This window comes from Schistocerca nitens, chromosome 6 (assembly GCF_023898315.1).
Source record: "Schistocerca nitens isolate TAMUIC-IGC-003100 chromosome 6, iqSchNite1.1, whole genome shotgun sequence".
NCBI classification, from domain to species: Eukaryota; Metazoa; Arthropoda; class Insecta; order Orthoptera; family Acrididae; genus Schistocerca; species Schistocerca nitens.
The window spans coordinates 183,861,261-183,875,037 of record NC_064619.1 but is presented as its reverse complement, the minus strand read 5'-3'; the positions used below and the strand labels follow the sequence as shown (position 1 = coordinate 183,875,037).

General features: G+C 37.6%; 1 protein-coding gene across 4 annotated transcripts in view; it reads left to right on the top strand.

Moving 5' to 3' along the window:
• The window catches only part of LOC126262288 (TBC1 domain family member 31), a 296,133-nt gene that overhangs the window by 89,634 nt on the left and 192,722 nt on the right, over nt 1–13,777 (top strand). For all 4 annotated transcript variants that reach the window (XM_049958811.1, XM_049958808.1, XM_049958809.1 and 1 more), the window contains exon 8: nt 8,846–8,942. In XM_049958811.1, the coding sequence (XP_049814768.1) occupies nt 8,846–8,942 (97 nt within the window). The remainder of the gene's footprint in view (nt 1–8,845; nt 8,943–13,777) is intronic.

Here is a 13,777-nt window from a genome sequence, read left to right as displayed (position 1 = left end):
TTCAAAATAACTGTGGTAGACTGTCTTTCTTGTATCCATATGAGTGGCACCAGATGTAATAAACATTGCAAAAGCTAGAGAATTTATTTGCCAGGAAGTCTATGTGTGTCTTCCAGTTTAAACTTTCTCAAGGTTTAGGCCCAAGAATTTCACATGGCTCATCAGTTGATTATTATGGGATATTTGTACAGGACATATTGCTGACAATGTAGAGACAAATTGCATTATCTGGATCTTAGTGACATTGAGCTTCAGTCCATTTTTATGGAACCAGGATTCCAGTTTCCCCAGAACGTTTTCTATACTACCTGGAATCTTTTCTATCGTATCATTTTCTGTCAGGACTGAGGTGTCATCTGTGAACAAGACTGAATGAGCATCAATATTTGATGGTAAATCATTTATATACAACCAGAACAGGTAAGGACCCAGTATTGAACCCTGTCGAACTCCTTGGGAAATTGTTTTCCATTCAGATTGCAAGTGTTAAAGCAACTCTTTGTTTCCTTTATGTCAGATAAGAGTTGAACCACTGTAATGCAGCATCTTCAGTCCCATAGCTCTTCAGCTTATGAAGTAGTAATGAGTGGTTCACCGAGTCAAAAGCTGGACTAGTGATGTGCTTATTTTTTTCTGTAAATTCTCTGATGGCATTTATGGTGCTTTCTCCTCTTTGAAAACCAAACTGATTTTTACAAATAATGTCTTTTACTGTAAGGAAATGTTCTAGTTGTTTTGCCACAAGTTTTTCAAATATTTTAGAAAAAAACAGGAAGGAGAGAGATAGGCCAGTAGTTTCCCATATCTTCTGGTGATCCCTTTTTAAATAATGACTTAGTCTCTGCATATTTTAGGACATCTGGGAAAGACCCATTTTCAAAGGAGTGGTTTGCAATAATAGTCATTGGGTATGAAATAATATGGCATGCTGCCTTGATTACCATGGAAGATATTCCATCCCATCCAGCTGAAATTTTGTTTTTCAGTGATAATACTGTGTCTTCCACATCTTTCTGAGTGATTTTTGGAATTTTTTTAAAAAAATGATGATTTGTATGACATCTCTATGCCTCAAAATCATATTGTCCTGATGGGCTGTCCATGTCTATGTCTGATTTTGCTATATTGACAAAGAAATCATTGAAGCAGTTTGACATTTGAACATGATTTACAATAATATCACCCTGAAACCGAATTTGAGAATTTCTTTAATTTTAGTGTTGACTCCCAACTCTGATTTCACAACAGACCAGACTGCCTTTGTTTTATTTCTTTGTTTGTTTGTGACTATACTATTTGCCAGTTTTTTTGCTGCCAGTATCACTTTTTTGAATATAGTCTTATAGCACTTAACATAAGTTACAAAATTAAAGTTTCTGTTTACTTTGAGCTTATTGTGCAGCTGTCTTTTTCTGGCACTTTAAATTTTTATGCCTGGTTTAATCCAACTTCATTTATTCCTGACCCTCTTTTGATAAGATTTTGGGGAAATGTTTCATTGAATACACCCAGAAAACAATTTAGAAATTTATCATAATTTTTGTTGCTTGAATCACAGCAGTCTAAAAGCCTGCTTATAACACTTAATTTATCACAACTCTAAATTTTCTTTGCTAAAATTCCTTCTTATATAAGATTCAGATTTTAGTTTCTCTGTTTTGGGGAGCTCTATAAACAAAGCTGAGTGATCAGATATCCCTCCCTAGATCTAGGCAAAACTTCCTTGTATCATCAAACTGATAATTTGTAATAATATTATCTGTGCAGGCTGCTGAGTGGAAGTTTTCTCTAGTACACATAGTAAAGTTTAACTTGAAACCAGATTTTTGGATGAAACCGTGAAATATTTCAATGTCACTGCTTTCAATTAATCTATTTAAGTTGAAGTCTCCTGCAATCACAATCTTTTTCTTGCTTTCTTTTTTAAGTTTATGTAAGAGATCTTGAAATTTTTCTAAGAACAATTTAGTAGCAGAACTCCTGGTTCTGTATATTGATATTATCACAGTATTTAAATCACACAGCTCTACACAACAGATTTCAAAAATACATTCTTCATTTAGGTAACTATAATCTTCTTTCACTTTCAAGTTTAAGTAGGCATGCAGTAAGATACAGGAGCCCCACGAGATATATATAAGTATTTTTTTCTCCCCCCACCTCCCCTCCCCCCTACAAAAGCTGCTGGCAAGTTTGAAATTACTAATTTTATTTAGAATGTCTACACATTCTTATGTGAGCCAGTGTTCGTTTAAGCAGACTACATTTATGTTTTCCAGTTCAGAAGGTATAAGTTGCAGTTCATCAATTTTAGAGTGACCTAAATTTGGATGTTTTTCTGCTAAACCGTTTATATTTAGATGCATAAAGATAGAATTTTTAGTTTGTTTATACTTTGAAGAGTTTCACATGTCCCATTATATTTACAGTTTCCATTTTGGGTCGCCACTTCTGTTTTTTCACCCCTTTCAAAAGTTTTCAGTTTCTTTTGCATTTAATGATTCTGTGGATGTCTACGATCATTTTGCTGCAAGTCATTGAACCTAACATATTGAAGTGTAGCCCATCCTTTCCCAGACACTTACCACTTACAAATTTATTTGAGTCCACAAAAATTGCACCCAGCTTGTCACATTGTTCCCTGATTCCACTGTTTATCTTATTTATGTATGTATCACTGACCTGTGTAAAATTACACTAACGACAATTCTTGAATTTGCAAACACACTTTTTGCTGAGCGGATCAAGTTTCATGTTTCACTGATTATTTCTTCCTCACTGCTGTTCCAGATGGAATTTGTTCTGACATGAATGAAAACACCTTCGTATTCGTCCTTATTTTTCATTTACACTTTCAGTTTCACTTCGTTTCGAGTTTAGAATATTTTGGAAGTGTCTGCTGATCTGATGCGATTGTAATCTGGGATGAACATCGATTTCACAGCCGGGTGTATGGAGTTGCCAACAACAAGAGAGTCCCTTTTTTCAATTGGTTTTACTGCGACACTTCCACCTTTGTCCTTTTTGTGTGTCACTGTTTCCTATTTATGTTTGTTTACAGATAGCTCGATGGGTGAGTTTTCTACATTATTTTTGATCACATTTCATACACCATGTGTAGTTTGAAGGTTTCGTTTCGTATGTGGCTGGTGTTTTTCAGAAACCCTGGATTCAGTTTTGCTAATTTCCGTTTGATGGATATCACACACACAGAAATGTTTTTCTTGAGTTAATCTATCACTTTCTTTCTTTGTAGTCAGTAATTTAGTTTTAAATGCTTCAATGTCATTGTGTAGCTGTTTTGTAATTTTGTTTTTTGTATCTTCTTTTATTTCGATTTCACACACAACCGCCTTTTTTCCCATATTAATCTATCTTTTTCTTTTTTTTATAGTCACTATTTCACTATTTAATGGCTCAATGTCCTTTTGCAGCAACTTTATAATTTCGTTTTTTGAATCCACTGTACTAATAATATTGCCTGTTTCAACTAGTAAGCAAATGTAGCATGTCCATGGAATATCATCACTGATGAATTTTAGGTTCACTTTCGCGCCTTTTTCATGCAACCAGTAATAGAGGAAGCTGTTTACTTGCAAATTGTTGATATTTTTGTCTGTCAAAATCCCAGTGAATATTTTGGCCCCATTGCTATTTCTTTTAAATAACCACTAATACCAGTAACTGTCAGTCATCGCAATCCAGCATAGGAATGTAATGTTCCAGTGTATCTGGTGCTCTGAATAAAAGCTGTGTAAGAACTGAAAACCTGCCGCATGAACAGCTAGGAAGGTTCACGGCAATGGTTACATATTGCAGAGGCCAGTTTACTGCTCAGTATATCTTGAGACTCAGGCATCACGAGGTTGAAGTAGGAACAGCAGATGTGGAACGAAAACAGAGATTTGTGGGGCCAAAAAATAGAGCACAATTACACAGAGTCAGGGTCATTTATGGCTTGATAATAGCCAATGTGTATGAAATTAAAATGTGTTATGATAATGGAAACTCCAGGATGAACACATAAACACAAATAACAAAAGATAACCACTCACCTATAGCTGATTTATCTGTGGCAGATAGGCGCACATAATAGCACAGAGACAAAAACAGCTTTCAAGCCACTGCTATTATTTAAGGATAAGTACCCATTCTCACAAGCATCACTACGCAGATGCCCAAATAGACCTATTTCTGGCTGCAGTAGTAATCTGTTTTGAGATGTTGCTAGGCTCACAAGAGAGGGTGGAGTGATAAGACATGTGGCAACTGAGAAGAGATAAGATGTATGAGGCAAGGAGAGGGTGATAAATATGGTAGAATATGGGTAGAATGGGAGACATGTAACTCAGCATTAGAAGCAAAATGAGAACTGGGAAGGTGGCATCCACAGAAAATATTGAAGAAGAAGAAGAAGAAGAAGAAGGGGGGGGGGGGGGGGTGCTGAGTCTGAGAGTAAGAGGAGGGTGGGTGTTGGAGTGAACAGGCATGGAGTAGTGGAGGATCAAAATAGTGTGGGTACTGAAACAGCCATTGAGGTAGTTGGTGTTGTAATGTACAGCATGTTCAGCAACTGATTGGCAGAGTTCTCAGTTGTCGCTGTTTGGTGGTGGCCCTCCATGCAGGCAGACTGCAACTCTTCTGCAACATTCTGTGTAGGAATGACAATTAGTCAGCAAACTGCAGACTTGGCCAACTAGTTGCTGAACATGTTGCATGTCACAAAACCAATTAATTCAGTGGCTGGTGCCATTTAGATACTCCTTCCCACATCAGCTTTTTTTAACTACACAAGTGAGAACAATTTCTCCAACATATCCTCCATTGTCACATTCACCTTGGCTTATAGCTTTTCTAATCCCCTTCCCATTGTATATCCCCACCTCCTATACCCTTACCCCTCTTTTCCTAGCCATCATTTTCTCAGCTACTCTTCCCCGGTTCAAACCTTGCATTTATTTATTTTTCCCCTAGCTCCTTCACTCTCCATGTCTGCCACTAACCCTCTGTCCCCTTCTCACCAATACATTTGCCTCCAACTTCCCTCCTCCCTCCACAGTTATAAACAGAATCTGATAATCTTAATATGTCTCATTATAATGGTATCAAATTTTTGTACAAGATTAAGCTGCCATCATGTTCTCTAATAATGAAATCATTGGCAAAAATTGTTGAAATTTGTCATCTACAGATCCATCTTTATGCACATATCACACACACACACACACACACACACACACACTGATTCACGCACTCTTTTTTAAATCCCAGCATGATGCGAATTTTCAGGGGACTTAAAGTTTTAGTACCATTCTTTCCAATTTCTTGATTTTGTGCTTAAATATGATAACTTTTCTGAAGTCAAACCAATCTGCTGAGCTACCACAAGCTGTCTTCTTTCAGTAGATACTCTTGCCATAGGTGACAGTAATCCAGTGGTTCCTATACTTATTGATATTTAGCAGGCTTTTTATATAGTTCCACACAACATATTCATCAATAAGGTAACATTACAAAATGTGTGATCATGCATGTGACTCAATCAAGTACTTCTTATTCAGTACACCTCAGTTATGAAAAAAATAATTCAATTGGATTGATAAAAAAATCTACTCACCAGGCAGCGGTAGAACGCACATGTAAAAGGAGGTTGTAATTAGGTAAGCTTTTGGAGCCAATGGCTCCTTCTTCAGGCACAAGGGTTGAAGTGGAAGGAATAGGAGTGAAGGAAAAGGACTGGAAAGGTCTAGGAAAAGGTGTAGATTTTGGGAAAGACACCAAGAACTGCAGGTCCGGGGAGACTTACCACATGGTATTAGAAGGAAAGACTGATTGTTGGGGACTGCATTGGATGAGATTTGAAAACCTGAGAGCGTAAAGGTGTAAGACAAGGCAATACGCAAGAGAGAGATTAGTGCTTAAAGAACATGTGTGAGTTAATAAAGAGTGAAAAACTAAGTGCATTGTACGTAACAGAGGTGGGAGGGGGTGGTGAAAAATATATGGGAAAGACAATGAAAGGTGTAGAAAACTAAAATAGAGTGAAGAAAAGAGTAGCTACTGTGAATAAATGCTGAGACAGAAGAAATTAACATAAATTAAGGCCAGGTGAGTGGTGAGAACCAAGGATATGTCGTAGTGCTAGTTCACACCTGTGGAGTTCTGGGAAACTGGTATCTGGGGGAAGAATCCAGATGGCACGTGTGATGAAACAGGCACCTAGGTCATGACTGTCATGTTGTAGAGCATGCTCTACAACAGGATATTGCAAGTTGCCAGTATACACCCTCTGCCTATGCCCATCCATCCTAATTGATAATTTGGTGGTAGCCATGCTGATTTAGGAGGCCGAACAGTGTTTACATGATAGTTGGTATATGACGTGTCATTTCGCAGGTAGCTCTCCCTTTGATAGTATATGTTTTGCCAGTTACAGGGCTATAATAGGTCATGCTAGGTGGGTGCATATGGCAAGTTTTGCAGCGGGGATGGTCACAGGGGTAGGAGCCATAGGGTAGGGAGATTAGTGCAGGAGCATAGGATCTGACAAGAATATTGTGGAGATTCAGACAGAATGGATCTCATTTCAGGATATGATTTTAGAAAGTCATGGCCCTGTCGAAGCAGCTGATTAACACATGCCAGATCAGGATAATATGAATCACCAATGGTATGCTCTGAAGCTGTTTTGTGGAGGATCAGCAGTACCAGGATTGGATGTGATGGCCCGGGAAATCTGCTGTGTAACTAAGCTTGTGGGGTAGTTACGTGCAGTGAAGGCTGAGGTGAGAATGGTGGTGTATTGCTGTAGAGTCTGCATCTGAACAAATATGTTTGCCTCGTATGTCAAGGCTGTGTGGTGTGGGATGGAACGTTTGACATGGAAAGTATGGCAATTACCAAAAAGTAAGTACTGTTGTAGGTTTAATGTGGACGGAAGTGTGTAGCTGGCCTTCGCTGAGGACAAGATCAGCATAAAGGGAAGTGGCATGGGATTTGGAATAGAACCATGTGAAATTTAATTGGGAGAAGGTATTCAGAGAGTCCAGGAATTTTAACAGGTGAGCCTCACTATGAGTCCATGTGGTAAAGATGTCATCAATGTATCTAAACCAAACCAGGGGCTGAAGATTTATGGATCCCAAGAAAGCTCTCTCCAAGTGACCCATGAAAAGGCTGACGTAAGAAGGATCCATCCTGGTTCCCATTGCCATACCCCTGATCTGTTTGTAAGTCTGCCCCTTGAAGGTGAAGTAGTGGTTGATAAGTATGAAGTTGACTAAGGTGAGTAGGAAGGATGTCGAGTTTTGGAATCATATGGGCACTGACTGAGGAAATGTTCAGCAGCAGTGGGGGATGTTGATTTTGGGGGAGGTGGCGTCGGTGGTGACGAGGTGTGTGTGGTTGGAGTGGGATGGGCTCAGATTTCAGATGATCTAGGAAGTGATTTATCTATCCAATTAAATTATATTGTCAAAAATTGATTGTTTCAGTTATGAAAAAATATGAAAAATGTCCACCATTGTTTATTTCATGAATAGTGATGCATTGGGATCTGAGAAGGATAACATGTCATTTTGAGATGGTGAAGTTACGCGTTCAGTCATTACCTCTCTCCACAATGATCAACCAACTCTGTTGGTCGCCATCTGTAACAGTGTAATTATCCACACAGGAAGTAGGTAGATTTAGAATAATTATGGTAGTTCTAAACAGATATCTCCTTTAATTACCTTCTGATCAAATGATATCTTTTAAACAGAACTTACACAGCCTGTCTGTTCAATACGACATCCTTGTGGAGAAAAGACAAAACAAGAGTGAGGGAGGTCATGCTCTTATGCAAAAACAAGAGAAAATTTTTCTTTACTTTGTTCTGATTTAGCATAAGACCATTTCAGTATCACTGATTATTGGTAAATTTCCACTGCAATTTCACAGAATTCTGTTGCTATCATATTACATTGAATAACTAGACATTGTGTGAGATCTTTCCTCCTTTCTTCAAAAAGAAACATTTTGATATAAAAACCAGACAAATACAAGAGGAAGAAGATGAACTGCAGAGAAGATTACTAATGAAATGATAAGATGCTAGTTGTTATGTTATTCTGTGTGTTGTAGGTCTTAAAGCAACACAAAAGAAAAATGTAAACAGTGGTGTGAGGAAAAGACATCTACTCATTGTATACCAGGCCCTTTAAGCACTACGCAGACACATGAGTGGGACTGCTGCTGATTCACAGTTATCTGTCATGCCCAGGTCACCTGCGTCAGATTGGATCTAGGTGACTTTATCTGTTTCTTGAACTCAAAATTATGTCATGAAGACATCATGCCTAACACGTATAAAATGTGTCAATGACAAATTGTGCTATCAAAAAATATGCTGGTATCATTGGGAAAGACCACCACTGATTTCCTTCCCTAGCCCCAGCTTTTCTGTGTCCATGTGTTTTAAACTCTAATCCTCATGTTTCGTGAGAGAAAGAACTCTCTAGGAAACATTCCACCAGTATAAGAAAGATTGGAAACAATGTTCACCAATAAGAGTGACTAATTTATAAGGTGCAAGGGGATCAATAATATGAAGTTTGTAACACAAGAGCAACATACCATCTGTTGCAGTGCCGGGTGTATAAGGATACACACTTTTCTCATTGTTTTACAAAATTGTTTAACTGTTGTTGCACTTTTCCGTTGCATATCTTTCCTGACTTGTACTGATTATATTCTTAAATACTGTTGGCAGTGCCTGTTCTTGAATACTGTTGTTTAGAAAGTATAAAGAATTCAAACTTTTTAAAAATGTGTTGCAAACTTTGTCTTCAATGATTTGTTTCAGATATTGTGCTTACTTTCCAGTCGATGCAAAATTCACTTCTTTAACATTGACTCAACAATGTTTCTGCAGAGCGTTATTAGCCCAGAGGATGGTATACGTAAGTTAATTAACTGTATGTTTCCATGTTAGATAGTGCACAACAAATGCTGCTTGATGTTATATATTGCCAAAACAATTGATACATATCTCATTATTAGAGAATGATATCTGCCAAGTGTAATGTTCATACGGTCAAGTTACATAGAGGCACAGGGATCAATATTCAATCCCACCAACCAAAGGGCATACATACACCGGCTGTTTCTGTGTGGCAAGTACCTTGTCTGAGGCACAAAATGCAGCTCCAATTCCTGACCGTACTCATTATGACATATTATTAATTTTGCATCTATATTCAAAAACTTTCTTGATTAAAATTTTTTATTGAATCTGGTTGTTGGAAAGTAGCCATGCTCATGGAAATTGGCAGTAATGTCTCCTGTTTTGAAACCAGAGAAGGGTAACAGATAGCTGCCATAATATCATAGTAACTGCAGAGAGGAGACCAAGGATCTGAAGTGATGCCATGTTTGTTTTCTGAGGACCAGCAGATTCACCTGTTCCTTCCAGTATGCACTCAGGTAGCTATGGACCTGCACCTAATGGATGCTGCAATACTCTCAACTGTCCTTTGTTGACATATAAGATCTATGATGCAACATTGAGGCACATCCTTTGACTGTTTCATAGTCATAATTTACTTGGATATTCCTCAAAGCTGTTGTATTCCTTACTTTCAGAGTGCTTTCTCAGATATGTTGTCGGTAATATGTACTCTGGTCAAGTCATTAGAGAAAACACTGTTCCTCAACAAAGTACCTTGTGTGTCAATCATTTGGATTACTGTAGTATCCATAGTGTTCCTTATTGACTGAATGCAACAATCAGGAGACAGAGGAAGAAATTCACTTAATGAACATACAGGTTTTCTTGGTGAATCGCACTGATGAATCCTTCGCAAGAAGTTGCCAGATGATAGTGATAAATTTGTCAACTGGCCACCCTGAAATGAACATAGTACTAAACTGATTTCCTGAGAATAATTAATCAAGAAATCACGTCTCAAATTCCATTGCATTAACATAACTGATCCCGTAAATAGCCAAGAGGCACAGAAAAGGGAATGGAATCTTTCCTAGCTTTCGGAAGACATCCTTTGATGAGATAGAGTACAAATAGACACTCTCTCTCTCACTCTCTCACTCACTCTCTCTCTCTCTCTCTCTCTCTCTCTCAGGTGTACTCTTGCTCATCAAAGGGTTTCTTCCAGGAGCTATTAAAATCACTTTCTCTTTTGTGTGTGCATCTCAGTGACTGTCCAGTAGTATTTGTTTTACAATATTAGATGACACCGTATCCAAAAAGCTTTTATTTTAACTGACTATGGTTGCAGAAGCCTACAGACTTAAAAGACCTATGATGTCCCTAAGCATTCTCAGTTGCTTGAGCAGTGGAATTTGCAGTACCAGTACCATTCTCTGCTCAGTCTTACCTGTGTCATGGTTATGTGGTTTATGAATCAGCCAACCTGTCGTATCTTACTATCTAGGACACAGAGCATCATTCAAGCTTTAGACAACAAAGCATCCATAAAGAACTAACTCAAAAACGAGTCTCTGCCTTAGAGCTAAGAAACTACCACTTTCATTGTGGTGGCAGATTCTGATTGGCTACCAAGAGTATAGTCTGACCTGTTAAACCATTGCATGCTGTTTTTTGTCTGTAAGTACAGTGCTTGTAGAACAGCAGTTCATGAGCAGCAAGATCCTTGCCAATTTGGACAAAGAAAATCACAGATGAATTTGTTTTTGTTTTGTTACTCAGTAATACATCATACTGTGATGAGGTAAATGCTCCCCAGAATTGCTCAAGAAGCTCATCGTAACAAATTGCTCAAGAAGCTCACGGTAACAAGCAAAAGTTCAGTGAGATGAACACTGTCGTGTATTTTTGAATTTACGCTATTCAGCCAAGAATGAAAAATGTCACTCATCATCCGTGCATTTTTATTTGCATGCCAAGAGACACACAGCAAGGAAATATCATTGTTTTTGAAGCACCGTGGATGATTTGCTGTATGTATCACTAGTGGTTCTTCTTTTTCACTTCAAAGGGTAGCACAAAGACCAATCGTTAATCTTTGTTTCGCCATTTTGCCACCTTTGCACTCATCACCCTTCACAGTTAGTGTTTTGTCTGGAATAGCTTTAAAAAATTGACCAGTTTCAGACATGTTGTAAATGTCACTATCACAATAAGCACTTGCAATTACAGAGAGTCTCAACTTCCAGAGGGATACAACATTTTGATTAACTTCTACACTTTCTCCACAGAGTGGTCGGAAAACAGTCCCATGTCAAACACAAAATTGGTCCAGCCAGCCATTGCTTGCATTGAAATTAGGAATTCCAAGATCAGAAGCAAATGTAAGAGCTTTTTCTTGTTGCATTGGTCCACTAATGGGCAATCCTTTGGCACATGTTCTATTAAACCACTCTGAAAGAGCAGCATTAATATCTTCAAATGGTTGCCGCCATCTTTTCTTTGAATTTTTGTCGATGTTTTCTTCCCATTCCCTAACTTATCTACCATGATTTGCAATTGTATTCAGTATTTGACTTATTCGACAATCAAATTCACTTGCTAAATGACATTGAGAGTTTTCTTTTGCACTCTCTTTAGTAGCAGAAATTCGCTTTTCTAATGAAAGAACAGCAAGTTTTCTGTTATTTGAATTGGCCATGCCTGTTCACTACAGAGGAAAAATCAGAACTGCTTGCTATTATAAGTACAAATGACAGCAAAATTTTAGTGATTGTTGTGTCACATTGTCAGTGAGAAACCGTACAGTAATGCCATTCTCTCGTCTATGAAAGTTCATGGTCATCTTAAAGGGAGAACACTGTTAGTTAAAGAGTGATCTTTGTTCGGGAAAAGGGGTGGTCATCTTAAGGGTATAAAGATGCATTGATCTTATGGAAGTTTATTTCCACTCCTTAAAAATATGGTTTTTTAGAGAGTGGGATGGCTTAAAGGGGTGGTCTTCTTGAGAGGTTTCACTGTATATTGATAAGTGCACCAAATAAATCACTGAATGTAGCAATGGGTCTTTATTCAGGGACCTAGTGCACTCCAATATTCTTTCCTTTCACATTGCCTCTTATGATTAGACTGCTGATTTGTGTATATATACACAATGGAGAAGAACGTCTTAATTTTGAATGAATAAATAAAGAACCAACCAAAGAATCCAGTCAGCTATGCCTTCTGTCAGATGTAGCTGTCCATCAGTAAAGAAGTCACAATTTTATGACAGAAGTTAAAAATAACACGCCATGATGAAATAAGCAAATAGTTCTTCACTGATACAGCTGCAGATAGTGTCATACATCAGATGAGGTGAGTCTCATGTAACTAAATTTGTGCCATTATCCTTTCAAACTTGCAAGTTTCTTATTGACAATTGAACAGATTGTTATTCATGTCGAATTCTGACTGCAGTACAGCAATTATTGACATCTTGTGTTATGTGTGATGAAAGAAAGTATCTCTGTAAGATTGGCCAACAAACAGTATGGCATCAATTCTGTGGAATTACTGGAAGACTGTTCAGGCCATTTTGGCACAGGTCGTTTGCAGAAATGCCCTCCAGCAGTGGTGGTTGTGCAGCTGTTTTTTCTGAGGTGAAGTTTTCACCCCTCTTCAGGTGGAGCCTCATAGTTGTCCCAGTTGAATAGGGAGCGAGGAAATTTCGAATAACGAGCTTCTGTGAACTTGGGTTATTGTTGCTTCCTTGAATCCTACAAAAAAGATGGACCGTCTCTTTCAATTTATATATCTTTGTATACACTAAAGATATTGATAATCTATTTTCATGTTGACGGAAAATCACTATTAAACTACACATTGTTTCTTTTTTTTTTCAGAGTTTTTGTTCTAGATGAGTTCCACTGCTCTTTGTGCATTATCCTTAAGTTGGTACACTGTCAGTTAATTGTTTATTACTAAATGTTATTGTAGGCACAAAAATAAAGTTTATTTTTGGTCCTCCACTCATATAAAAAAGTTTCTACCCATCCCATCTCTTTTTTGACATATCTAAAAAATATTTGTTTTTCTGTTTACAAATACAATAATATTCTTGGGTAAAGCACATTCACCTAGAACAATTCATGGATCTATTTAAACTGCAACATACTTGATTTTCTGTATGATATGTGAACAGTATCAGAACGCACGCTTCCAATATCATTTCTCTATATTTCGTCAAATGACTGTGTTTATTCATCACCTGCAATCACAGAACAGTAAATAACCAGAGGGAGCACACTAGTAGGAAGTTCTGATTTACTTGCACATTAACCAGATCTGCTGATAAGCTACCTTTCACAGGTTGGAGAAATTAATGTCAGGCATCATTTATTGGTAGTCAACCAGGTATTGTTTGTGACCTATATTGACACTTGATTTAAAAAGTGGGCCATGTCCATTTTTGCATTGTACTCTGATTCTTACAGCTGAGAGAGAGATCTGCCAGGGAAAAAATGGACAGTGTCATTGATTGTGTCTTTTCAGGCCATATGTTCACAGATATGTGTACTTCAAAGAAGTGGGATCTTTTTTGGTAACATAATGAACCATGTCCAGTGTTGACAATTGCATATGGTGATTTGGGGTTCCTTGTTCAGTGATTCTCTGAAGATGATAAAAGTAATTAAAAACACAACAGTGAGTTGTTTTTTAAGTAAAATTTATTTGTAGTAAGATATGTGAGTAATTTAAGCACCTCACTTCAAATTCATCTATTTGCTTGTATAGCTAGTAAAATTGAGGCTTCATATAGAATGTAAATATCCAGTTGGTGACATCGAAGCATGGAAATGTGTGAACTTT